The sequence below is a fragment of the Pimephales promelas genome, chromosome 15, assembly GCF_988280905.1.
Source record: "Pimephales promelas chromosome 15, fPimPro1.hap1.1, whole genome shotgun sequence".
Classification (NCBI taxonomy): Eukaryota; Metazoa; Chordata; class Actinopteri; order Cypriniformes; family Leuciscidae; genus Pimephales; species Pimephales promelas.
In genome coordinates this window covers 2,692,195-2,719,215 of record NC_142783.1, presented here as the reverse complement: position 1 = coordinate 2,719,215, position 27,021 = coordinate 2,692,195, and the positions used below count along the sequence as shown (strand labels likewise).

Genomic DNA, 27,021 nt, shown 5'->3' with positions numbered 1-27,021 from the left:
CATTGGGGTCAATGGGGGAAAATTTGGGCAGCTCCTGCCCCCCAGGGGTGCAACTTTTACCCCATTGTGAGGTATGTTCTTACAGAGCCTGTCAGCCTCTTCAAATGTGGTAAATCACAGGCTTCTGTGAAATCCTCGCTCAGAGCTATGAGTCGTCAAAGTTTGTCGCAATGTTAAGTCTATGGGATTTTTGGAAAATTTGTTCGCCCTTCGGGCGAACATCGTACCCCCGATCGCTTAGAAAAGTCATAGCACACCATTCCCGAATATTCCGCACGATTTGAGACCTCATTCATGGGTGTGTGACAAAAACTGCGGGAGGAGTAGCGCGTCAAACTTTTGGGCCGACTCAAAAAACACAATAGTAATAGTGTTGCCTTGCTTTCAGCAAGCACCACTAACTAGAATGTACATTTCCAGAGGAAAATGTGAAGTGGTGCTTGCAGTGGCAAAACTCACCACCCGGTTGCTAGAGTGTGGTACATGATTGCATACGAGACACCAAACATGTCTGTACAATGTTTGTGTGATGAGAAATGGCTTATTCAGCGGAGAAATGGCTTATTCATGTGTTCAGGTGGTTACTAGGGTACTCTATATGGTTGCTATGGTGTGATTATACAGTGTATGAGATTATATTTAAACACTAGTTGACAGAAGGCAAACCCCCATCTCTATACGATGTTTTGTTGCAGAGATGTAGGTCTTACAAAATGGTTGCTAGGGTACTCTGTTTGGTTGCTAGGGAGTGGCTTGGCAGCTGCCAATCATGAAGCTCCAAAGTCAATGTGAATGTATGAACCAACCCCCATCTCTATACGATGTTTTGATGCAGAGATAAAGTCTTGCAAAATGGTTGCTAGGGTACTCTGTTTGGTTGCTAGGGAGTGGCTTGGTAGCTGCCAATCATGAAACTCCAAAGGCTGCTTGTCAGTATGAATGATATAAACCAACTCCCATGCCTCTATGACATTCAGAATGGAAGATATCCCTCTTTGGATTTTGGTTGCTAAGGTGCTCTACAATGGTTGCTAGGGCATGGCCAGAAATTGTTGAGGTGATTCATGATTGGCTGTTTGCTGGCCCAAGTCAAACGAGCCCACCCTCATGTTTCTATGACACTTATATCCTGAGATATCCCTTTGATCTCTTTTAATGGAAGTCTATGGGAGTTGTTGCTAAGGTGCTCTAAATGGTTGCTAGGGCGTGGCTTAATAGCTTCACAATGATGCTAAGAGACTGATTGGTCGTCTGAGTAAAATGAGCCCGCCCCCTTGTCTCTATGACACTGTGATCCAGAGCTATGTTCAATACAAAATCCCTATGCAATTTACCATAGTAGGAAAAACACTAAAAGTCTATGGGACTTTTTTACCCAATGATTTGCCCCTGGGGCGAACACCGTACCCCCGATCGCTACGAAAAGTCACAGCACACCTCTCCTCAATAATCCGCAAAATTTGACGCCTCAATCAGGGGTCTGTGATGTCGGCGTGTATTTTTTAACAGATGATTACTATTTAGTCTCTAAAATGAGTTTTTATAGAGTTTTTATAGAGTTATTTAGTATGGCACGAGGCCTGCGGCCTCGTGCCTATTGCCCACGGTTGCTAGGATGCTGTAACTGGTTTCTATGGTGTGGCTATGAAGATTTTAGGCCATTACTCATTGGCTGCTTGATAAATTAAATCCTCCTAGGGAGAGAGAGACGTCTGCCTGACAGCAGGGCTGTCAGGCCCTTTTGTGTCTGTGAGAAAGTGACAGTTGGGATTTGAATTTTTGAAAATTCCCCAATGTAAGTCAATGGGACTTTTTTGGCCGCTTTTTGGTCCGCTGTGCGAACATCGTACACCCGATCTCTTAGAAAAGTCATAGCACACCATTCCCGAACAAGCCGCACGTTTTGACACCTCATTCATGGGTCTGTGACGAAAACTGCGGGAGGAGTAGCGCGTCAAAAAAAGGGCAGAATAATAAGAATAATATATAACTAGAATGTACATTTCCAGAGGAAAATGTGAAGTGGTGCTTGCAGTGGCAAAACTCACCACCCGGTTGCTAGGGTGTTATGGCTGGTTGCTATGGTGTTCTGGGTGGTTGCTAGGCAGTTGCTATGGTATTATTGTTGGTTGCTAAGTTGTTCTGGGTGTTGCTAGGTGGTTGCTATGTGGTTGCTAGGGTATTCTGGGTGGTTGCTAGGGTGTTGCTAGGCGGTTGCTAGGGTGTTCTGGGTGGTTGCTAGGGTGTTGCTAGGTGGTTGCTAGGGTGTTTTGGGTGGTTGCTAGGGTGTTGCTAGGCAGTTGCTAGGGTGTTCTGGGTGGTTGTTAGGGTGTTGCTAGGCAGTTGCTAGGGTGTTCTGAGTGGTTGCTAGGGTGTTGCTAGGTGGTTGCTAGGGTGTTCTGGGTGGTTGCTAGGGTGTTATGGGTGGTTGCTATGGTTTTGATGGGCGGTTGCTAGGGTATTCTGGGTGGTTGCTAGGGTGTTCTTGGTGGTTGCTAGGGTGTTCTGGGTGGTTGCTATGGTGTTGTTAGGCGGTTGCTAGGGTATTCTGGGTGGTTGCTAGGGTGTTGCTAGCGTGTTCTGGGTGGTTGCTAGGTTGTTGCTAGGAGGTTGGTAGTTGTCACAGATGGTTACTATGAAGTTTGTAGCATTTTCTTGGCATGATTTAGCACTTAGCTAATCAATATTAGCATGTAGCTATTCTCTGCTAGCATGTGTAACATGTAGCAAGTCATGTTTGCTAGCATGAGTAAAAAGAGCCAACCCCCATCTCTATACGATGTTTTGATGCAGAGATGTAGGTCTTACAAAATGGTTGCTAGGGTACTCTGTTTGGTTGCTAGGGAGTGGCTTGGCAGCTGCCAATCATGAAGCTCCAAAGTCAATGTGAATGTATGAACCAACCCCCATCTCTATACGATGTTTTGATGCAGAGATAAAGTCTTGCAAAATGGTTGCTAGGGTACTCTGTTTGGTTGCTAGGGAGTGGCTTGGTAGCTGTCAATCATGAAACTCCAAAGGCTGCTTGTCAGTATGAATGATATAAACCAACTCCCATGCCTGTATGACATTCAGAATGGAAGATATGCCACTTTGGATTTTGGTTGCTAAGGTGCTCGATAATGGTTGCTAGGGCATGGCCAGAAATTGTTGAGGTGATTCATGATTGGCTGTTTGCTGGCCCAAGTCAAACGAGCCCACCCTCATGTTTCTATGACACTTATATCCTGAGATATCCCTTTGATCTATTTCAATGGAAGTCTATGGGAGTTGTTGCTAAGGTGCTCTAAATGGTTGCTAGGGCGTGGCTTAATAGCTTCATAATGATCCTGAGAGACTGATTGGTCGTCTGAGTAAAATGAGCCCACCCCCTTGTCTCTATGACACTATGATCCAGAGCTATGTTCAATACAAAATCCCTATGCAATTTACCATAGTAGGAAAAACACATGCATTTGATGGGACGTCCTTCACCATAGTAAGTCAATGGGGAAATTTTGGGCAGCTCCTGCCCCCCAGGGGTGCAACTTTTACCCCATTGTGAGGTATGTTCTTAAAGAGCCTGCCAGCCTCTTCAAATGTGGCAAAACACACATTTGTCCGAAATCCTCGTTTGGAGCTACGAGTCGTCAAAGTTTGTCGCAATGTTAAGTCTATGGGATTTTTTGGAAATTTGTTCGCCCCTGGGGCGAACACCGTACCCCCGATCTCTGATAAAAGTGATAGGACACTTCTCTTCAATAGGCCGCACGATTTGAAGCCTCATTTATGTGTCTGTGACAAAAACTGTGGACGTAGGAGTGCTCCAAACTTTTTCCTGGAATAGTAAAATGCTATACTAGAAAATTTTTAATGGGAAAAATTTGGGAAGCTCCTGCCCCCCAGGGGTGCAACTTTTACCCCATTGTGAGGTATTTTCTTAAAGAGCCTGTCAGCCTCTTCAAATGTGGTAAATTGCAAGTTTCTGCGAAATCCGATCTCAGAGCTATGACTCGTCAAATTTTTTCGCCATGTTAAGTCTATGGGATTTTTTTTGGCCGTTTTTCGCCTCTGGGGCGAACATCGTACCCCCGATCGCTTAGAAAAGTCATAGCACACCTCTCCTAAATAAGCCGGTCGATTTGACACCTCACCCATGGGTCTGTGACAAAATCTGCGGGAGGAGTAGCGAACCAAAAAGTGGCCAGAATAATAAGAAGAATAACTAGAATGTACATTTCCAGAGGAAAATGTGAAGTGGTGCTTGCAGTGGCAAAACTCACCACCCGGTTGCTAGGGTGTTCTGGGTGGTTGCTAGGGTGGTTGCTAGGTGGTTGCTAGGGTGTTGCTAGGTGGTTGCTAGGGTGTTCTGTGTGGTTGCTAGGGTGTTGCTAGGTGGTTGCTAGGGTGTTCTGGGTGGTTGCTATGGTGTTGCTAAGCGGTTGCTAGGGTGTTCTGAGTGGTTGCTAGGGTGTTGCTAGGTGGTTGCTAGGGTGTTCTGGGTGGTTGCTAGGGTGTTATGGGTGGTTGCTATGGTGTTGTTAAGCAGTTGCTAGGGTATTCTGGGTGGTTGCTAGGGTGTTCTTGGTGGTTGCTAGGGTGTTCTGGGTGGTTGCTATGGTGTTGTTAGGCGGTTGCTAGGGTATTCTGGGTGGTTGCTAGGGTGTTGCTAGCGTGTTCTGGGTGGTTGCTAGGTGGTTGCTTGGGTGTTGCTAGGAGGTTGCTTGGATGTTCTGGTATAGGTGGTTGGTAGTTGTCACAGATGGTTACTATGAAATTTGTAGCATTTTTTGGCATGATTTAGCACTTAGCTAATCAATATTAGCATGTAGCTATTCTCTGCTAGCATGTGTAGCATGTAGCAAGTCATGTTTGCTAGCATGAGTAAAAAGAGCCAACCCCCATCTCTATACGATGTTTTGATGCAGAGATGTAGGTTTTACAAAATGGTTGCTAGGGTACTCTGTTTGGTTGCTAGGGAGTGGCTTGGCAGCTGCCAATCATGAAGCTCCAAAGTCAATGTGAATGGATAAACCAACCCCCATCTCTATACGATGTTTTGATGCAGAGATATAGGTCTTGCAAAACGGTTGCTAGGGTACTCTGTTTGGTTGCTAGGGAGTGGCTTGGCAGCTTCCAATCATGAAGCTCCAAAGTCAATGTGAATGTATAAACCAACCCCCATCTCTATACGATGTTCTGATGCAGAGATGTAGGCCTTGCAAAATGGTTGCTAGGGTACTCTTTTTGGTTGCTAGGGAGTGGCTTGGCAGCTGCCAATCATGAATCTCAAAAGGCTGCTTGTCAGTATAATTGATATAATACAACTCCCAAGCCTGTATGACATTCAGAATGGAAGATATCCCTCTTTAAAATTTGGTTGCTAAGGTGCTCGATAATGGTTGCTAGGGTGTGGCCAGAAATTGTTGAGGTGATTCATGATTGGCTGTTTGCTGGCCCAAGTCAAACGAGCCCACCCTCATGTTTCTATGACACTTATATCCTGAGATATCCCTTTGATCTCTTTTAATGGAAGTCTATGGGAGTTGTTGCTAAGGTGCTCTATATGGTTGCTAGGGCGTGGCTTGATAGCATCACAATGATCCTGAGAGACTGATTGGTCGTCTGAGTAAAATGAGCCCGCCCCCTTGTCTCTATGACACTGTGATCCAGAGCTATGTTCAATACAAAATCCCTATGCAATTTACCATAGTAGGAAAAACACATGCATTTGATGGGACGTCCTTCACCATAGTAAGTCAATGGGGAAAAATTTTGGGCAGCTCCTGCCCCCCAGGGGTGCAACTTTTACCCCATTGTGAGGTATATTTTTACAGAGCCTGCAAGCCTCTTCAAATGTGGAAAATCACACATTTTTCCGAAATCGTTGTTCGGAGCTATGAGTCGTCAAAGTTTGTCTCAATGTTAAGTCTATGGGATTTTTTGGAAATTTGTTCGCCCCTCGGGTGAGCACCGTACCCCTGATCTCTAATAAAATTCATTTGACACTTCTCCTCAATAGGCCGCACGATTTGATGCCTCATTCATGGGTCTGTGACAAAAAATGTGGACGTAGGAGTGCTCCAAACTTTTTCCTGGAATAGTAAAATGCTATACTAGAAAATTTCAATGGGAAAAATATTTGGGGAGCTCCTGCCCCCCAGGGGTGCAACCTTTACCCCATTGTGAGGTATTTTCTTAAAGAGCCTGTCAGCCTCTTCAAACGTGGTAAATTGCAAGTTTCTGCGAAATCCTCGCTCAGAGCTATGACTCGTCAAATTTTTTCGCCATGTTAAGTCTATGGGGTTTTTTTTGGCCGTTTTTCGCCCCTGGGGCGAACATCGTACCCCCGATCTCTTAGAAAAGTCATAGCACACCTCTCCTAAATGAGCCGGTCGATTTGACACCTCACCCATGGGTCTGTGACAAAATCTGCGGGAGGAGTAGCGAACCAAAAAGTGGCCAGAATAATAAGAAGAAGAACTAGAATGTACATTTCCAGAGGAAAATGTGAAGTGGTGCTTGCAGTGGCAAAACTCACCACCCGGTTGCTAGGGTGTTATGGCTGGTTGCTATGGTGTTCTGGGTGGTTGCTAGGCGGTTGTTAGGGTATTCTGGGTGGTTGCTATGGTGTTGCTAGGTGGTTGCTAGTGTGTTCTGGGTGGTTGCTAGGGTGTTCTGGGTGGTTGCTAGGGTGTTGCTAGGCAGTTGCTAGGGTGTTCTGAGTGGTTGCTAGGGTGTTGCTAGGTGGTTGCTAGGGTATTATGGGTGGTTGCTAGGGTGTTCTTGGTGGTTGCTAGGGTGTTCTGGGTGGTTGCTATGGTGTTGTAAGGCGGTTGCTAGGGTATTCTGGGTGGTTGCTAGGGTGTTGCGAGCGTGTTCTGGGTGGTTGCTAGGTTGTTGCTAGGAGGTTGCTAGGATGTTCTGGTATAGGTGGTTGGTAGTTGTCACAGATGGTTACTATGAAGTTTGTAGCATTTTCTTGGCATGATTTAGCACTTAGCTAATCAATATTAGCATGTAGCTATTCTCTGCTAGCATGTGTAGCATGTAGCAAGTCATGTTTGCTAGCATGAGTAAAAAGAGCCAACCAGCATCTCTATACAATGTTTTGATGCAGAGATATAGGTCTTACAAAATGGTTGCTAGGGTACTCTGTTTGGTTGCTAGGGAGTGGCTTGGCAGCTGCCAATCATGAAGCTCCAAAGTCAATGTGAATGTTTAAACCAACCCCCATCTCTATACGATGTTTTGAGGCAGAGATATAGGTCTTGCAAAACGGTTGCTAGGGTACTCTGTTTGGTTGCTAGGGAGTGGCTTGGCAGCTGCCAATCATGAAGCTCCAAAGTCAATGTGAATGTATAAACCAACCCCCATCTCTATACGATGTTTTGATGCAGAGATATAGGTCTTGCAAAATGGTTGCTGGGTACTCTGCTTGGTTGCTAGGGAGTGGCTTGGCAGCTGCCAATCATGAATCTCCAAAGGCTGCTTGTCAGTATGAATGATATAATACAACTCCCATGCCTCTATGACATTCAGAATGGAAGATATCCCTCTTTGGATTTTGGTTGCTAAGGTGCTCTACAATGGTTGCTAGGGCGTTGCCAGTAAGTGTTGAGGTGATTCAGGATTGGCTGTTTGCTTGCCCAAGTCAAACGAGCCCACCCTCATGTTTCTATGACACTTATATCCTGAGATATCCATTTGATCTCTTTCAATGGAAGTCTATGGGAGTTGTTGCTAAGGTGCTCTAAATGGTTGCTAGGGCGTGGCTTAATAGCTTCACAATGATCCTGAGAGACTGATTGGTCATCTGAGTAAAATGAGCCCGCCCCCTTGTCTCTATGACACTGTGATCCAGAGCTATGTTCAATACAAAATCCCTATGCAATTTACCATAGTAGGAAAAACACATGCATTTGATGGGACGTCCTTCACCATAGTAAGTCAATGGGGAAAACTTTAGGCAGCTCCTGCCCCCCAGGGGTGCAACTTTTACCCCATTGTGTGGTATGTTCTTAAAGAGCCTGCCAGCCTCTTCAAATGTGGCAAATCACACATTTGTCCGAAATCCTCGTTCGGAGCTACGAGTCGTCAAAGTTTGTCTCAATGTTAAGTCTATGGGATTTTTTGGAAATTTGTTCGCCCCTGGGGCGAACACCGTACCCCTGATCTCTTATAAAATTAATATGACACTTCTCCTCAATAGGCCGCACGATTTGATGCCTCATTCATGGGTCTGTGACAAAAAATGTGGACGTAGGAGTGCTCCAAACTTTTTCCTGGAATAGTAAAATGCTATACTAGAAAATTTCAATGGAAAAATTTTTTGGGGAGCTCCTGCCCCCCAGGGGTGCAACTTTTACCCCATTGTGAGGTATGTTCTTAAAGAGCCTGTCAGCCTCTTCAAATGTGGTAAATTGCAAGTTTCTGCGAAATCCTCGCTCAGAGCTATGACTCGTCAAATTTTTTCACCATGTTAAGTCTATGGGATTTTTTTTGGCCGTTTTTCGCCCCTGGGGCGAACATCGTACCCCCGATCTCTTAGAAAAGTCATAGCACACCATTCCCGAATAATCCGCACGTTTTGACACCTCACCCATGGGTCTGTGACAAAAGCTGCGGGAGGAGTAGCGCGTCAAAAAGTGACCAGAACAATAAGAATAAGAATAATAAATAACATTGGGGTCTATGGGGAAAATTTGGGCAGCTCCTGCCCCCCAGGGGTGCAACTTTTACCCCATTGTGAGGTATGTTCTTACAGAGCCTGTCAGCCTCTTCAAATGTGGTGAATCGCAGGCTTCTGTGAAATTCTCGCTCGGAGCTATGAGTCGTCAAAGTTTGTCGCAATGTTAAGTCTATGGGATTTTTGGGAAATTTGTTCGCCCTTCGGGCGAACATCGTACCCCCGATCGCTTAGAAAAGTCATAGCACACCATTCCCGAATATTCCGCACGTTTTGAGACCTCATTCATGGGTGTGTGACAAAAACTGCGGGAGGAGTAGCGTGCCAAACTTTTGGGCCGACTCAAAAAACACAATAGTAATAGTGTTGCCTTGCTTTCAGCAAGCACCACTAATAATAAATAACATGGGAGTCAATGGGGGAAAATTTGGGCAGCTCCTGCCCCCCAGGGGTTCAACTTTTACCCCATTGTGAGGTATGTTCTTACAGAGCCTGTCAGCCTCTTCAAATGTGGTGAATCGCAGGCTTCTGTGAAATTCTCGCTCGGAGCTATGAGTCGTCAAAGTTTGTCGCAATGTTAAGTCTATGGGATTTTTGGGAAATATGTTCGCCCTTCGGGCGAACATCGTACCCCCGATCGCTTAGAAAAGTCATAGCACACCATTCCCGAATATTCCGCACGTTTTGAGACCTCATTCATGGGTGTGTGACAAAAACTGCGGGAGGAGTAGCGTGCCAAACTTTTGGGCCGACTCAAAAAACACAATAGTAATAGTGTTGCCTTGCTTTCAGCAAGCACCACTAATAAATAACATGGGGGTCAATGGGGGAATATTTGGGCAGCTCCTGCCCCCCAGGGGTGCAACTTTTACCCCATTGTGAGGTATGTTCTTACAGAGCCTGTCAGCCTCTTCAAATGTGGTAAATCTCAGGCTTCTGTGAAATTCTCGCTCGGAGCTATGAGTCGTCAAAGTTTGTCGCAATGTTAAGTCTATGGGATTTTTGGGAAATTTGTTCGCCCTTCGGGCGAACATCGTACCCCCGATCGCTTAGAAAAGTCATAGCACACCATTCCCGAATATTCCGCACGTTTTGAGACCTCATTCATGGGTGTGTGACAAAAACTGCGGGAGGAGTAGCGTGCCAAACTTTTGGGCCGACTCAAAAAACACAATAGTAATAGTGTTGCCTTGCTTTCAGCAAGCACCACTAATAAGTATGGAGGATAACAATAGTGTTGCTTTGCAAGCACCACTAATAATAAGTTTAAATAGGATTTCAGTAAGTTGGCTTTCTCAAGCCAACTTAATAATAATAATAATAAGTTTAAATAGGATTTCAGTAAGTTGGCTTTCTCAAGCCAACTTAATAATAAGTTTAAATAGGATTTCAGTAAGTTGGCTTTCTCAAGCCAACTTAATAAGGGTTCGTATCACTCAAAACACATGGAAATAGAGGTAATATTGGGCAGTAATGATCAGGTTGTCATCTAGTGAAAAAGTTTGGTCCTATAACTTTTTTCCAGTTTCACTTTCTTAATTCATTTCACTTGTACAAAAATCTGCCAAATGTCTTCTTTAAAATGAGACCAATCTAACGTCTATATTCCAAAGCATTCTCGAATAAGTTCAAAATTTGCATTTTCATGTTTATTCAAAATCTTCACAGGGTTAAACTAAAGGCTGGGCTCGCTATATATTATTTAAATTCATCCAATTATGCAGAATATATAGGGATGCACCGATACGAACATTTTGGCCGATACCGATAACCGATAATTCTTTATATTTGAAAGCCGATAACCGATATATCGGCCGATAAATCTAATTTTTCCAATTTTTATATAATTTTTGAAAGCCTGATTGCAAAAACAAAAGTCGCACAATTAAAATCCGTTCCCTAACACAATTATAATCTTCTCATTATAATTTCATGTAGCCGATATGACAGCACATTTTGCACTTAACTATATTTTCCTTTTTGATTCCAATCATATTTCAAGCAATTAAGATCAATCATGTTGAACAGTCTGCACCTTAAGTGTCTCAGGTGTCAAGTGTTGAAGGAAATAATTCATTATTTATCAGCTTTAATATATCAGACAAATTTTATTATCGAGCCAATAACGATAACATAAAAATGAGCAAATATCGGCCGATACCGATAACCGATAATTCTTTATATATGAAAGCCGATAACAGATATATCGGCCGATAAATCTAATTTTTCCAATTTTTATATAATTTTTGAAAGCCTGATTGCAAAAACAAAAGTCGCACAATTAAAATCCGTTCCCTAACACAATTATAATCTTCTCATTATAATTTCATGTAGCCGATATGACAGCACATTTTGCACTTAACTATATTTTCCTTTTTGATTCTAATCATATTTCAAGCAATTAAGATCAATCATGTTGAACAGTCTGCACCTTAAGTGTCTCAGGTGTCAAGTGTTGAAGGAAATAATTCATTATTTATCAGCTTTAATATATCAGACAAATTTTATTATCGGGCCGATAACGATAACATAAAAATGAGCAAATATCGGCCGATACCGATATGGTGGCCGATATATCGTGCAGCCCTAAGAATATACGATGGTAGATATATACTGTATTGAAAACTCATCAATTAAATAACAACACAATATATCGGGAATGATTTATCCCCCTAAATTCAGCAAATTGACACGACGGTGACTGCAAATCCCCCGCTCTCTGCCTGGATCCAGTTGCTTCTATGAATTAATTTGTTTCCCAGTTCTGTAGCTTTCAGCAGTTTGTAAAAATATACCTGGATTCATTGTCAAATCTATTTGTGCAGTCAATCGCACAGCTCTGTCCCCATTTTAGATGTGTTTTTCACACTGAAAATGCACTTTTTGCCAGTCAGTGAGAGAGAAAATGATGACAATGTAAGAACTAATGAAAGGCAAGATGTGGTTGACCTCGTCTCTGTAGAGAGGGCTGGTGTAGTACATGATGTCCATGGCGCTGCTGTTGAGTAAATCTCTCAGGCCTCTCACTTTATCAGGGGTGATGGACTCCACAGTGTCTGCATGGAAAGAGGAAAACACTCCTAAAATACGAACCCAAGCTACGATTGATCAGCTCACTCAACGTTTCCTTATTAATGTTAACGCATGTCATTGTTTGCACAGCTGAGAGAGGATGAACTGGATTATATTCTCTTGCCATCATATAAAACAGTGTGTGTGCTTGTGAACAAAAGGTAAAAGGACAAGTGTGTGTGATCAGAGCAGCTGTTCAGAGTGAACGCAGCAGACGGACACGTGGTTTACGGTCTCACCGCCGTCCAAAGCTAGCTTGGAGCGCCACTCGACCGGCAGGAACTCCACATGCTCTTCTGTTTGCTCAGCGAAGTGCTTCTCCTCCATCTTCCTCACCGCGTCCCGCAGCCTGAACACACACACACACACACAGAATTATATCACATTGCCCTTCAAACTGTGCACACTTTCAGTACTATTTAAAAATGCTTAGTTAATAATTAGCTTTAGTTAACTGAAATAAAACTAAAATTAGAAACGTTGGAAACTAAACGTTCAAGTACTTAAATCAGTAAAACTGAAATAAAAAAATATTAAAGCTATGAAGAAATATGAAACTAATAGATGACTAAATGACTAAAATTCAAACTGAAAATATAATACAAATAAAAATCTATTCAAAATACTATATTATATAAATAGTACTTGATAAGCATCTTAACATGCCATTAGTTTAGAAAATAGCTACTTTTCCAATTTAATATTAATCTGAGATGATCACTAGAATGTTTTAACAAAAAATACTTTTATTTCATTGTTACTTTATTCTATATATACACACAGTCGTGACCAGAATTAATCATACCCCTGGTAAATATGATATAAAATGGCAGTAAAAAATAAATCCGCATTGTTTATCCTTTTGATCTTTCATTCAAAAAAAAGGCAAAATCCTAACCTTTTCGTTTAAGTAAAAGAATTAAAACGTGGGGAATTTTACTCATTAGGTGTTCAAGCACAAAGTGATGAAAACCTATTGTATTTGCTAGAAAGAAAGAAAAAAATCCCCTAAAGTGCAGCCCAAACCGTAAGGCCTAGAGACTTGAAACTCAGCCAGACGGTAGGGGCTCAAATTGAGGAGAACCTATCAGAGTATGAGCCCATTGGCCCATAGGTGGCGCTACAGCAACCAAAAGTACTAAATTGCTCATAACTCCTAGACCGTTTGACTTAGCGCCAAGGTTTTTACAAAAAAAAAAAGTTATGTCGAATTTTGTCCAAAACCTACTTTTGCGAACTAGACCCGGTTTTTTACCCGATCGGAATCAAACCAGTGCAGAAATGTTCTCTGGAGTCTGAAGATCAATAATTATCAAAAAAAAAGTGGTACGGTCGCTAGGAGTATGCTAGAAAATTGGTATGCAGTGTCTTGGTCCAAGGCCCCATGTATGTGTATGACATTGGTGTAACTCAAAAAACATGGCCGCCATTGGCCAATGAAGTTTGAGCACCTATGAGACAAGGTTAACGAAGGCCGATCGGAACGAAACTCGATGGGCATGTTCGACTCATGGCCCTAGAGCAGTGTTTCCCAACCCTGCTCCTGGCGGCACACCAACACTGCGTGTATTCTTTATCTCCCTTATCAAACACACCTGATTCAACCCATCAGCTCATAATCAGGTGGGTTAATGAGCTGATGGGTTGAATCGGGTGTGTTTGATTAGGGAGACAAAGAAAACACGCAGTGTTGGTGTGCCGCCAGGAACAGGGTTGGGAAACACTGCCCTAGAGGTCTGTAAGAGTTTTGAAAGCAATTGGCCACTAGTGGGCGCTAACAAGTTCTATGGCTCTGTAATCACGTGGTGTTGCACCCATCCCCACGAAATGCATTTCATTGGATAGATCTCCTCACGCTGAACAACTTTGCCTCAAGAACCATTGCTGTCAATCAAATCGTTCATTAAATATTCACAAATATGTTAAAAACCTACTTTTGCGAAATAGTCCCTGTTTTTTTGCCCGATCTGAACTAAATTAGTCTAGGCCTATTCTCTGGACTCTCTAGATCAATAATTAATCGACAAAAAGTTGAAATTTTGCATTTGTTTTGCTATAACAGGGTCATTTACAAAAGGGGCGTAACAAAATGCACCCAAAAGCATATAAATCCTTAAGGAAAACTTGATGAGAATATGTGTCATAACATGTAGAAGAAGCATGCACAGTTTCATGGAAATTGGACCATAGGTGGCGCTATAACTATTAAAAAGCATTAAAACAATGTATTTCCTATGGTAAATTGCCTGTCTTGGCTGTAAATGGTGTTTTCCATCTGTTATGTCAGTGGATAAATGTATGCTGAATAAAACTGAATGCCGTTTGATGCTTTTGTGCTCAAAGGCTTGAACACCGATAAATGCTGCTTGCAGCTTTAATTTAGTAATTGTATCTTGATTTAAGAATTTTTAGATATTTGGACTGGAAACAAGAAAAAAAATCACCCCTACTGTGTATATGACAGACATATACACAACATAAACAAATATTGTAACAAAAAAGGGAAATAAACCTGTACTAACCTGTATAAATCAACCTGTTAATAAACCTGAGCGGATTTATCTAAACACTTTTGCAGTGAATCCACTATAATTGATCTCCGTGCCTCTGCCCGAAGACTTCAGCAACAGCACTCCTGAGGACTCACATGCCCGTGTTCTTGATGATGCGATCCTTGTCCATCTTCTGTCCAATGCCATGAACCACGAACACGATGTGTGTGGTCTGAGGGGGTTTATCGTCCAGCGAGGCCTCTTCCACGTACCCACGGTGCAGTCTGGTGCCACTGCTGGAGGCTGAGCCAATCACAGGACACACGTTAAAGCGATAGTTCACCCCAAAATGAAAACTCTGTCAGTAATGACTCTCCCTCATGTTGTTCAACCCCGTAAGACTTTCGTTCATCTTTGGAACATAAATGAAGATATTTGTGATTAGATATGAGAGCTGGATCACTCCTCCATAGACTTCTAAGCGATTGAAACTTGCCGGTAGAGCCCGATTTTGAAGGCAGATACCAATACAAATATTTTTGGGTTTTAAAATCCGATATATCGGCCGATATTTTATTTATTTATTTATTTATTTTAAACTGGACATGATAGTCAGAAATTTTGTCATGCTTATTTGAGTTAAGAGAACTGATGGGGATGTTCTTTTAATTGTTATTCAAGCAATTTATGTATCGTGACCAACTCAACGGGTGTTGCCAACAGGAACGGTGTAGAGTGCCCTCTGGTGGACAAACTATACAACTCCAACACTCATGACATGGTTCAAGCGTGTTTAGTCCGTTTTAATTTTATTTTTGAAATATTAATTTATCGGCCATAATAACTGCCGATACCGATAGTTTGGAAAACGCCTAATATCGGCCGATGATATCGGTCTGCCGATATATCGGCCTGGCTCTACTTGCCCAGAAAAGTTATTAAAGTCATCGTTAAAATTAGGGCTGCACGTTTTCAAGTTTTTCATTAACCGTTAACCGAGGCCCTTATCGGTTAATACTCGGTTAACCATGTGCGCGCCGCAACTTCGAGATACAGAGTTAATTTTTAACACCTTTAATAACTGGTTGGACCCCATTTGAAACGAAATTAATTTATAGAAATAAAACGCAGTGGTAAGTTCAGAGCAATTAAAGTAGGCGCGTTTCCATCACCCTTCAAACTGAAATTGCCCATTGAAAATACGCACATTGGCAACACGTCCATTTCGCAAAAACTCCGTATCCGCAAATAATAATAATAATCATCATTATTGTAACATTTTATTAGGCTGCATATGTAGAAGACGCTTTTATCCAAAAAAGGAACAAAGCACAAATAAACACAATATTTTGACGCATATCAGCGCATATCCAGTGTGTGTGCTTAGTGTGGAGGCTGCGAGACGCCCATGTGAACACTTGCAGTCTCATTGCAGTTCTTTCAGTGGAAACAACTTAAAATACTCTTTCATTTCTGGTCATACAGAAAATAATAATACATTATTCGCAAATACATTTATTTGCGTAAACTCACAATAACAAGAAAACGTTGTGCTTTAACAAACAGGCGCGCTTCATGATCTCCGTGAACTGGAGCGCGAGAACTGAAACAGCCACCGCATAAAGCTTTAAATGTCCAATTTAAAACGAACAAATTCGAATCGAAAGCCAATATCTTCTGACCATGTAATTATGTAGCCTAGCTAATTATGTATTTCTCTCTAAAGGTGCATCCGGGGATGAAGATTTGTTTTTAGCAGAAACTGATTTAGAAAACAATAGTTTATTAATAAACAATTAATGCCTCGTTATTTTATATTATTTTATTATCAGACACATTTATTATATCTTATAAATCATCTAAATCCCCTTTCTGTAGGCTGTGGTTACGGCTCTTCTCATTCAGCACTGCGGGGGAAAATCATTTCCAGGTTCTAATCTGGCCTCAGAAAACCAGTAAAATCTTTTTTTTTCCATATTCATTTGTCAAATATTTTAAATGTTTAAAGGGGCAAAAAAATCAAACAAATATCTGAAAATTCGCCGATATATAGGCCTAGCCTATATATTTTTGCGCAGCATTTGACGTAGTCCTACAGTTCAAATTAACATTTTGGTGTTCAACTCTGTGTTTTACAAAATACAACAACCGTTCATTTTCCGTTTCGCAATTAGGCCTACGGATTAAATAAGGGGAAACGAATGAACACAAAAGTACACTGACCGTTTGGACATATACGAGGCAGAGTTCTTTTTTAAAATTCATAAAGGATACAAGGAATAGCCTACTAGACAAAACCTCAAAGAAATGCCACAATCAAGACCGCGGAGCAGAAATGAGGGAGAAACACACAGAAACTCTGTGACTGTCCCTGCCATGCTTGGATGACACACCACGTCTCCTTTTATAAATAATAATAATGTCTAGTGCGGTAGCTGTGATATACCAACGTCCGTTGCCATTATTTTTGGAATGGCTTATCGCGAAAGGAAAAAAAAATGTTTTAGTCGCATAACACCGTTAATAGAAACGCTGTCATTTCACAATATTTTTTATCGACAATCAGAAAAAAAAACGCAAAAGTTTTGTGCAAATATGTATTGACGCCACTCGGTTATCCAATTTTAAACGGTTAATCGGTTAACCGGTTAACCATGGACACCCCTAGTTAAAATAGTCCGAGTGACTACAGTGGCTCAACCTTAAGTTTATCAAGCGACGAGAATACTTTTTGCGTGCAATAAACAAACAAAAATAACGACTTCATTCCACTAATCACTTCCTTCTCTGTGGGCCTCGAGTAGTGTAACAGCGCAGCGCTTCTGTGTCGTACATCACACGCAGGCTCACTGTTGGCCGGTGCTGGTCGTGTGTGTGATGTACGGCAAAGAAACGCTGCGCTGTTACACTACGTGAACTAACAGAATTTTCATTTTGGGGTGAACTGTCCCTTTAAAGTCCCTGTAAAGTCAACATTAAGTATGTGTTCTGAGTTTGTCACACCACAGAAAAATGTGTTATTAGCCACCCAGACAAATTTGAATGATAAAAAAAGCCGGCAAGTACATAAAATAAGCTATCAAAATCATGAAAAAATGAGCAGTTATCTCTGTTCTCAAACGCTGGGGGCGTGTCCGCTGGCTGCGCTGAAACCACGCCCACTCGCGGGAAAGCTGTCGACGGTGATATTAGCTGATTAGCTTTTGGAGACGGGAGGATGAACACTGAGGCGGGAGATCGTCGTTTCGGCCCCGTTCACCAGTAACAGCGGATTATCAGTGAATCCCAGTTGTCTCTGAGGAAAGTTTATAAAACGATCCAGTGTAAAACGATCACTACAGAGGCGGGTGTTAGCGGTGATCCTCAGCTCTTCATCAAGGTTGGCTCTCTAAAAACCTCTTCTTGATGTGATCGTTTTTATGGAATTTAAATAAAGATACCGATCTGTTTTGTACATGAACGCATCCAGGTAGTAGCCCATGCATGTCCGTGTCGAAGGCATAGCTAGCTAGAAAACTGTAGGCTCAGCTGGAGTACTGACAGTCACTCGCGATTGTGCGGTGAATGCGAATGTGCTCGGGGAGTGTTATTGTGTGTAAGGGGAGAGATCAGACTCTGTGCGTCATCAACTAGGGGCGTGTCCAGCAGCTCATGGGCTCCAGTGCATCATCGAGCCCTGTTTTAGCCCCGCCCAATTAATCCGTAAAATTGCAATGGTGAAAAACTGTTTAACGGTCTAACTCCACATTTCAGTACTTCACAGTTCACAGACTTTGTAATATGTTTTAGCAATACATATGTAACATTTATAATGTGTTTAGAACTTTTTTGTAGAATTGCCTTTACAGGGACTTTAAGAGAGACAGTTCCCTTGTGTTTGGATAGTCTTAAGGCCTGTTCACACAGGGACGAATTTCGCGCGCGTTATTCGTCGACGTTTAACGCCTCGTGACTAAACAATGGGCGCCAATGTGAGTGTTCACACCGACGCGAAAAACGCCACACGTAAAAGCGTCATTTTTAAAAAAACGCCTCGGGTTCGTTTTTTTGGTTTAACGCGCAGCGTCAAAACCAATCCGACCAACGAGATTGGCGGGTTTGCTCACGTGTGTGGTACTTCTGAAGTTACAGTAAAACACAACTTGGGGGCGCTCAAACACAAAACGGTCTTGCCGAGCACACATACGGCGAAGAAGATAAGATATGGGCAAGATGAATGTTGCGCTGCTGGTCTCGGAGCATAAAGAGCTATATGACAATATTTATATTAGTATTTCTGTAATAATAGTATAGTATAGGGTGACCGAGTCCTGTTTTCCCTGGACATGTGTAAAACGGTCACTTTGTGCTTTATAGAAATCTGAGCTGAGATGAGAACTGCGCATAGTGTGCGTAGTGTCAGTTAGATTTTGACAAGTGAGGAGAGGAGATAACCGCTCTGCCGACTCTTTGTATTCTTTCTTTTATTTTATTTTTCTATTGTGACCAGATGTTTGTTTGTTTGTTTTCTCTCGCTCGATCCCCGTGTATGAGGAGGACGAGTGTGACGTTTGAGTGGTTTTATTAAACGCGGGGAAATACGACAACTCTCGTCTCTCGTTCATCTGTTCATCCGACAACTGCTATGTTTTTATCTCTGGGCAACATCTCCACTTTGCGTTACACATGTCCTGTTTCCACGTCCTGTCCTGGCTGTTTTTAAGTGATGAAAATGTCCTGGTTTTCAAACAAAAACTGCTGGGAAAGATCAGTCCTACAGCAAAATATAGATGGGCAAACAAGGTGGACGAGGAAGAAAAACAAGATAAAGAGGATGAAAACTAAAGATATAAATAGATTTTGTTAGTTCGTTTTTGTAAGTTTGTGAGAGCTATTTTTTGTTACATTTGGAGGCATTTCTTTTAGTTATTTATTATTTATATATTTATTTTTCTAATACAGAAGACATTATTTCTATCATTATTTCATTCGTTTTTTTTTCTATCTGTCATAATAAAACATTGAGACATGAATATGATCACCCTAGTAGAGTATTCTATTATTATTTCTGTTTTACATTAAGCGCCATCTAATGTCAGGGAATGAATTTGCATGTTCACTCGGCTCATCGTCAGCGAAAAACGCTTGGGTGTGAACACAAAAAACGTGTTGAAAAACGCTGACGAATGACGCGCGCTGATATTCGTCCCGGTGTGTACGGGCCTTTAAACATCATTTTTCAGAAATTATCCTAAACTACAGTTGAAGAGACGCATAATAATGACAAGGAACCCAGACTAGAAACACACACAGACAGACAGACACACACACACAGCTCCAGTGGATCCACTCACCTTTAGAGAAGCCCAGCTTCTGCGTGACAGTGCGAGCGATCTTAGACGTGGTGGCGTCGCTGTACAGATACACCTCGTCGTCGCTGTACCAGTCGACATGACTGCGGCTCAACTGCAGACTGTGGATGGCTGTCCGGTGACAAAACACGCATTACATCATCCACTGACACGGCTGTACCGTAACACACACCACAGAGTAAACGACACAACACTAACGGGAAGCAGTGCTTTTCAGTGCGCAGACACGTGCGTTTCCCACGAGCGCCTGATTAGATCTGAGGAGTGCTGAAGCACTGGATCATAGTGATTGGGTGTAGAGAGCACACTGAAACACACACTCCCTTACAAACAGAGAGAAATGAATCAGCAAAGGCTCACCTGATGCTAAGAGCAGCCCTGCTTTACTTCACAAACAGAATATAATTATAATGTTTCGATTGGCAGTGCAAAAAAAATGTTTTTAATATTAGAAAAAAATGTTCCTGTGGCGTTTTTCTTTATTACCACAAAAAATAATGTCATCCCTCAGTTTGTGTTTGATGGTTCACTTATATTAGTACAATACTATTATTAACAAATTTTTGTCATACATATAAGTGTAATTATTAAGTATTACACATAATAATATTTGTATTTTTGCAATCCACACTGCTGGTAAGAGGTATTTGAAGAGTTCAGATGCAAAAGCCTCTAAGTGCCATTTGAAATTTTCTTCTATAATGATAATTTTTATCAAGCTTGTATATTTAAGTTCAGTAATTTCACTTAAATGGCAATGATAATTACATAATAATTGTTATTGAAGTGAAATTACTGAACTTAAATATACAAGTTTGATAAAAATCATCATTAAAGAAGAAAATTTCAAATGGCATTTAGAGGCTTTTGCATCTGAACTCTTCATTTTAACTTTTAGTTTTACCACATATACTGATAAAACTCAAATTACAATATCGTGCAAAAGTTCATTTATTTCAGTAATTCAACTTAAAAGGTGAAACTGATATGTTATAAAGACTCATTACATGCAAAGTGAGATATTTCAAGCCTTTATTTGTTATAATTTTGATGATTATGGCTTGAAAATGTGAAAATGTTTTCATATCGGTAGGCCATAATCATCAAAATTATGACAAATAAAGGTTTGAAATATCTCACTTTGCCTGTAACGAGTCTACAAGTTGAATAGTAATAGACTTAAAGGGTTAGTTCACCCAAAAATGAAAATTCTGTCAGTATTTACTCACCCTCATGTTGTTCCAACCCCGTAAGACCTTCGTTCATCTTCGGAACACAAATTAAGATATTTAGGATATTAAAATCGCTCCTGCATACAGTCCATAGGCTTCTTGAGGGACTGGCTCTTGCTGTCCTCGAAAAGTAATTTAAGACATCGTTAAAATAGTCCAAGTGACTACAGTGGCTCAATCTTAACTTTATCAAACGACGAGAACACTTTTGTGCGCAAAAAAACAACAAAAATAACGACTTTATTTCAACTATTCACTTCCTTCTCCATGAGCCTATAGTCCGTTAACGTAGTGTGATTGCGTAGAGCTACGTCACACGTAGGCTCACTATTGGCCGACGCTGGTCATGTGTGTGATATGCGTGTGACGTACAATAACAGAAGCTTACGCTATTAAACTAGTTAGCTGACTCGCGCAGAGGGAGAAATAAACGAATAGTTGAAATAAAGTCGTTATTTTTGTTGTTTTTTTGCGCACAAAAGTGTTCTCGTCGTTTGATAAACTTAAGATTGAGCCCCTGTAGTCACTTGAACTATTTTAACGATGTCTTTTATGACTTTTCGGGGACGGCAAGAGCCAGTCCCTCAAGAAGCCTATGGACTGTATGCAGGAGCGATTTTAATATCTTAAATATCTTAATTTGTTTTCCGAAGATGAACGAAGGTCTTACGGGGTTGGAACAACATGAGGGTGAGTAAATACTGACAGAATTTTCATTTTTGGGTGAACTAACCCTTTAATAGACGAGTCTACTAAGCTGAATAACTGAAATGAACGATATTGTAATTTCACCCGTACATCTGCCATCAGTGTATTACCATAAACCTTTTTTTTCTTTGTACAAACTGAGGGATGACTGAAAGCGATTCTCTGACGGCGTGCCACAGATGTGCTGTATTAGACCTAGGGTTGGGTATCGTTTGAATTTGAACGATTCTGATTCCGATTCCGATTCCTTGTTTCGATTCCGGTTCCTAACGATTCTCGATTCCGATTCTTTTAAGAGGCAGGGTCAAAAAAGTTTAGCTAACCTTGCTAACCAACGGCCTTTCTGAAGGAAATACTCCTTCTGTAAAAATACTCCTTTTGTCACAAATTTTGCATTTTGCCGAGATTTCGTTATTTTTAGAAAAGTGAAGCCACACTTTGGATCGCCGACGTAAGCTACTCATGTTCGACTCGCGCGGTTATGCCAACACTTCTTCGTTGGTGTTGTTCAGCGGTTTCTTCTTCCGCTCGGCGGACTGTGAATATCGAAACTAGGAATCGAAATTTTAACTTTTGAACGATTCGGTTCCAATCGATACTCGATTCTCGATACCCAACCCTAATTAGACCACAGCTTTTCTTCACCATACAAAGTCATTATGCACATTTCTAAATGCATCCAGTTTTGATCGGTGTTCATTATGATGCGTGGACTCAGAGCTGCTCTTGTGCACAGGCGTCTGAAGCTGATCACCATAAAGCAAACCAAGGAGGACTAGAGGACTAGAGCGTCATGCCGAAACACAGAACAGAAGTCCTTCACAGTGATCATGGGATAGAGACCCAGTTTCTATTAGGGCTGTCACTTTGGCTGAATCCCAAGTCTTACCCCTTCCCCTTAGTTTTGCGTGTTCACGTGAGAGGAAGGGCTATACCAATTCACCTTTGGCTAAGCCACGCCCTAGAATGTATATTGACCAATCACAGCGCAGCCAAGAACGAGCTCCCACAGAGGTCGGACACTTTTTCGCAGCGCTTCATTGACTTTCAACACAGGCATCTCATGTTTTTGGTCTCGGCAGGCTATCACCGTCATAGTTTTATCCAAAATATGGTTAAACGTTGTGCCTCGGGCATTTGTAACACAGATACGCGTTTCTCAGAGAGGTTGGAGGGGGGTGTCCGTTTTTTCCCTTCCCAAAACCGTTTTAATCTTTGGATTAAACTGTGTGGACGTCCTCAGTCAGCTAAACCCCGCAAAGATCAACAAGCACATCTTTTTTACTTCTAACCGAGTGTGAATTTATACTAGTTAGACCGTTTTATAATGTTTTAGGTTATGATTTCAGTTCTCATACCGGTTGTTGATACGCTAACACACGCTGCTAATAAATACAACGTTATACTTGTGTCGTCCGTTTTCTTTGTAAACGATTATAGAAGTGAATAGAGACCTACCCAGCTTTGCATGAACAGTGTTGCTCCCTGATATTGTTAGTCCCAGCCTCCGTCTCCATTAGTAGGAAATGCGGTGGTTCATTTTTTGACTGTGAGCGGTAACGTTACGCTTTTGCCTCTATTTTGGATGCCTTGTTGTTTCTTGCGTTGTATGTCTTGATTGAATATAGCCTTCGAACGCATATTGCGGCCCCTTTTGCCTACTTCTATCGGACGCTTTATTTGCTGCTTTATAAAAGTTTGATAACATTTCAGCAGGAAGAGCTGTTACAGCATAAGCCATGCAGAGCGCAGATGAAGTTTGACGGATGTAGCGACAGTAACTAAGGGGGGCGGGGCTTGGCCAAAGGTGAATTCTCATTTTGATCTAGGGGAAGGGGTATATACCCCTTAAGACCAAGAATTTTCACGAGCTTACTTGAAACCAAGGGGTACCCAGAATGCACTGCGCAACTGGCACGTTGCATTCGTTGAACGTTTTTTCCGCTTAAATGATTAATAAAAAAATATGGCCGTCTTGTTTTGTGCTCTACACAGTTATGTATTTGCAACTATGTTGTTTATTGAAACGTTTTTAAAGTTTTTAAAAATCGCTACTTTGCTACGCTAAGCTATGCTAACGTTACATTGCTGATTTGCACACATTTCAAGATCACCCAAAATGTCCAGGATTCAGCTTTTGCTTTCTACAGTCGCCATTTATTGCGTGTACATTATTTGACACGGACACGTCCGTGATCAGCTTCTCAGGTGATGCATTCAGCTTCAAACGGATCCCGACTGAGACGAAAACACGGGATTAGATCAACAATAGATTCAGATTCACCGATTTAAATGAATGAATTCAGTCCGATTGAAACAACACCTTGTGCATGTAAACATAATGAATAGTGAAGACGGAAAGCGAAAGCCCAATCCTGGACATTTTGACGGCATCTTGAAAGTTTCGAGAAGTTTGTGGTCAACACTTGTTGCCCCGGGTGACACAGACGCCAGTTAAGGACGATGCAAGATGACGTAACCGAGTGGTGTCTCATTTCATAGGGGTATTGCACTAGCGCTTACCACTCGGATTTGAGGGACAAGGGCTAGGGGTAAGACAGAGAATTGGGATTCAGCCTTAATCTCAATCCCTGAACGTTGCGCTCCTGTTTAAATCATAAATCATAAAACCCAATAAATCATCAGAAATATTGCTGACTTGTGCGTCTCAAGCGCCTCGTTACGCTCGTCCTAACGCCTGTTAGGTGTCCGTGGATTTGCCTGTATTTGGTGTTGAAAATGGAAACGTCTTTAGATGGAAAATCGATTTTATAATCGATTCAATGAACACTTATGAAAATCAAACACTTTTTTTCATAAAAGTGACAGCCCTAGTTTCTATAGATTGGTGTAAAGTGAAAGTCCCTCGATCAATCTCATCTGTGTAAGTGAGGGCGTTCAGAGGAGGGCGATTAAGTCTGCCTTTTGCGCGTTCATGACTCTCCTGTTCGAACTCGTTCATCAAAATGAACGAACCTTTTTCCGAGCCACTTGGTTCATTCAACGAACGAAAGGAACGAATTGACTCGGAAAAAGAGCTTAGGCGAGCATTTGAGCTTATAAAACTTAAACTTTTTTATTTATTTATTAAATGAGCGATCGTTTCGCTTGATAAGACCCTTATTCATCGTGTGGTGTCGTTTAAAGCCCTTTGAACAGTTTGCACTGAAACTCTCTTTTGGACCTTGAACCGTTTGGTTCCCATTGAAGTCCATTAAATGGAGAAAATCCTGGAATGTTTTCATCAAAAACTTTAATTTCTTTTTGACTGAAGAAAGAAAGACATGGACATCTTGTATGACAAGACGGGTGTCTACTATACACTGCCGACAAAGGTAATTTACCTAACGCAACATACATTTATGTACATATGTAATTATGCACACACAAAAAAAAGAGAGAATATGAGAGATTATTAGGAATATAACATTAAAATGTTATACAAACCTGTAATGCTATTTTGCATTAAACGTCATGGTCGTATATCATGCTTCAAGCTGTGTTCAAGTGTAGAGTTTGTGAAGCATGTAATTATTAGTGGTGTTTGATAAAACTAAAGATTCAAAGAATGAATCCTCATATAAAGTCTAGTCGATTCGGCATGAAACGGGCGTTGCAATCGTCTTTTCTTTGGTTTTGTGACGCATATCCGGTTGAAACGGCATCAAAACAAAACAAATATACCAAGGGTGGGAGTGGGACTTGATTTTGTCTATCAGAAATTGATTAATTTATTGTCCTTAACTAATTGCTGAGATCTTATATGAGTGACAGGTTGCTGGAAGAGTGAACACAAATCATTTCTAATAATCAATCATGGATAATTATTACTACTGCAATATTCCATAAGAAAAGTCCATTTTAATTTCATTTAATTTTCCATTTTAATTTTAATTTGTGATTAAGTTTGTGAACTATTGGCATTGTCAAAGTTGTAAATAAAACAAAGATTATTGGAGTACATTTTACAAGAAAATACAGTTTTTTACTGTAAAATTGTACATTTCTTTGTAATTATCAGTGACATTTTCCAGAATTTGAGTGAAACTAAATCCTTTTTTGCAATTGTTCACAATTTAAAGAACTTTTGACACTGTACGCATCCATCAGATTCTAATAATAGTAACACAATAAGGAAATACAGCAGGGAAAAATAGGAAAAGTGTGCACTTTCAAAGAACATGACAGCCTAAAAACACACTTATGAAACTGGGTTCACAACTAATGGGAGGGTTTGTAATGAGCAAAAGGCGGAAAAGGAGAATCAGCGTCTACAAGGAGTAAAAACGGAGGGCAGTGGTACCTTGACATCGCTTTCGCTTGTGACATTTAGCACTCGTCTGATATCCGCTCCATTTGAATAGAAAGGGGAGGTAGAATGGGGGGAAGTGGGAAAGAACTAACAAACCAGAAACAGTCAATGGTCACGTTATTGGCAATGACACCTCTCTATCACCCTACACAGTATCAGCACAACACACAAACTATTGTGTTATTAGTTATTAGTTTTATTATTAGTTTAATAAAAAAAAACAACTTCCAGACTGTGTTGTACTGTATAACATTCAGCTAAAGTACAGCCACTTAAGCAAAGTTTCACATGGAAATCCTGCTTCTCACTTAAGACTTAAGGGATGGGCAACGATTAATCGCATCCAAAATAAAAGTTTGTGTTTACATAATATATGTGTGTGTGGTGTGTATAATTAATTTGTATATATAAATACACACACATGCATTTGCATGTATATACTTTATATTTATTTATACATAATTAATATTATATATAAATATTTGATATATTAATAACACATTTTTCTTAAATATATACAGGCATGTGTGGGTATTTATACAAATTAATTATACACACCACACACACACATATATTATGTGAACACAAACTTTTATTTCGGATGCGATTAATCGTTACTCATCCCTACTTAAGACAGTCTTTAATAGGGGGCTTTTTAAAGGAATTTAATGTGATTTTAACCCAGGACACATTTCTCAAATCATTTAAGTCTCAAACCAATAAATGTAGCAAAGGTAAAGATTCACTGTAATTTACATGACAGGAGATAAGTTTAACATAAGATTAACATAATTGGTCTTTTATCAAATCAGTGTTTAAGAGAGCTGTTGTTTTTGATGCTTCAACCATTCACCGACTGCGTTAACAAGCTCAACATATGCTATAATGATTGAATAATATAGCTTTATTAATCTTATTTGGTCATATTCCAATTGAAGAAGTGAAGACTGAACAAGTTGATTAAATGACAATTGCTAAATATGCAGTGTAATAAATGGCAGGAAGAATATCTCAGAAAATTGCTGATATTATACATCTTCTGTACACAGGAAAATCATTAAATGATGTGCATGTAAACATGGTCTATTTCTAAATGATTCAGTAAATCGAATGCTATTTTATAGAGAGCAATCACTCCTCTGCGAGGCTGTATTATGTATATTTTCCTTCGCTCCCTTTATTGTGG

At 40.9% G+C, this 27,021-nt stretch overlaps 1 protein-coding gene and 1 long non-coding RNA gene across 6 annotated transcripts in view; both read right to left on the bottom strand.

The window, feature by feature from the left end:
• Positions 1-27,021, bottom strand: part of ddhd1a (DDHD domain containing 1a) — a 107,697-nt gene that overhangs the window by 69,341 nt on the left and 11,335 nt on the right. For 4 of the 5 annotated variants that reach the window (XM_089120025.1, XM_089120027.1, XM_089120023.1 and 1 more), the window contains 5 exons: positions 25,827-25,922; positions 19,566-19,694; positions 14,388-14,535; positions 11,980-12,089; positions 11,618-11,724 (listed from right to left, as the gene is read on the bottom strand). In XM_089120025.1, coding sequence (XP_088976151.1) covers positions 11,618-11,724; positions 11,980-12,089; positions 14,388-14,535; positions 19,566-19,694; positions 25,827-25,922 — 590 coding nt within the window. The remainder of the gene's footprint in view (positions 1-11,617; positions 11,725-11,979; positions 12,090-14,387; positions 14,536-19,565; positions 19,695-25,826; positions 25,923-27,021) is intronic. The other variant, XM_089120024.1, reaches the window with a different exon arrangement.
• Positions 21,655-25,820, bottom strand: LOC148973436 (uncharacterized). Its single transcript, XR_016146617.1, has 2 exons — positions 22,153-25,820; positions 21,655-21,718 (listed from the first exon to the last, which is right to left on the bottom strand). It is a non-coding gene; the product is annotated as an uncharacterized LOC148973436 (long non-coding RNA).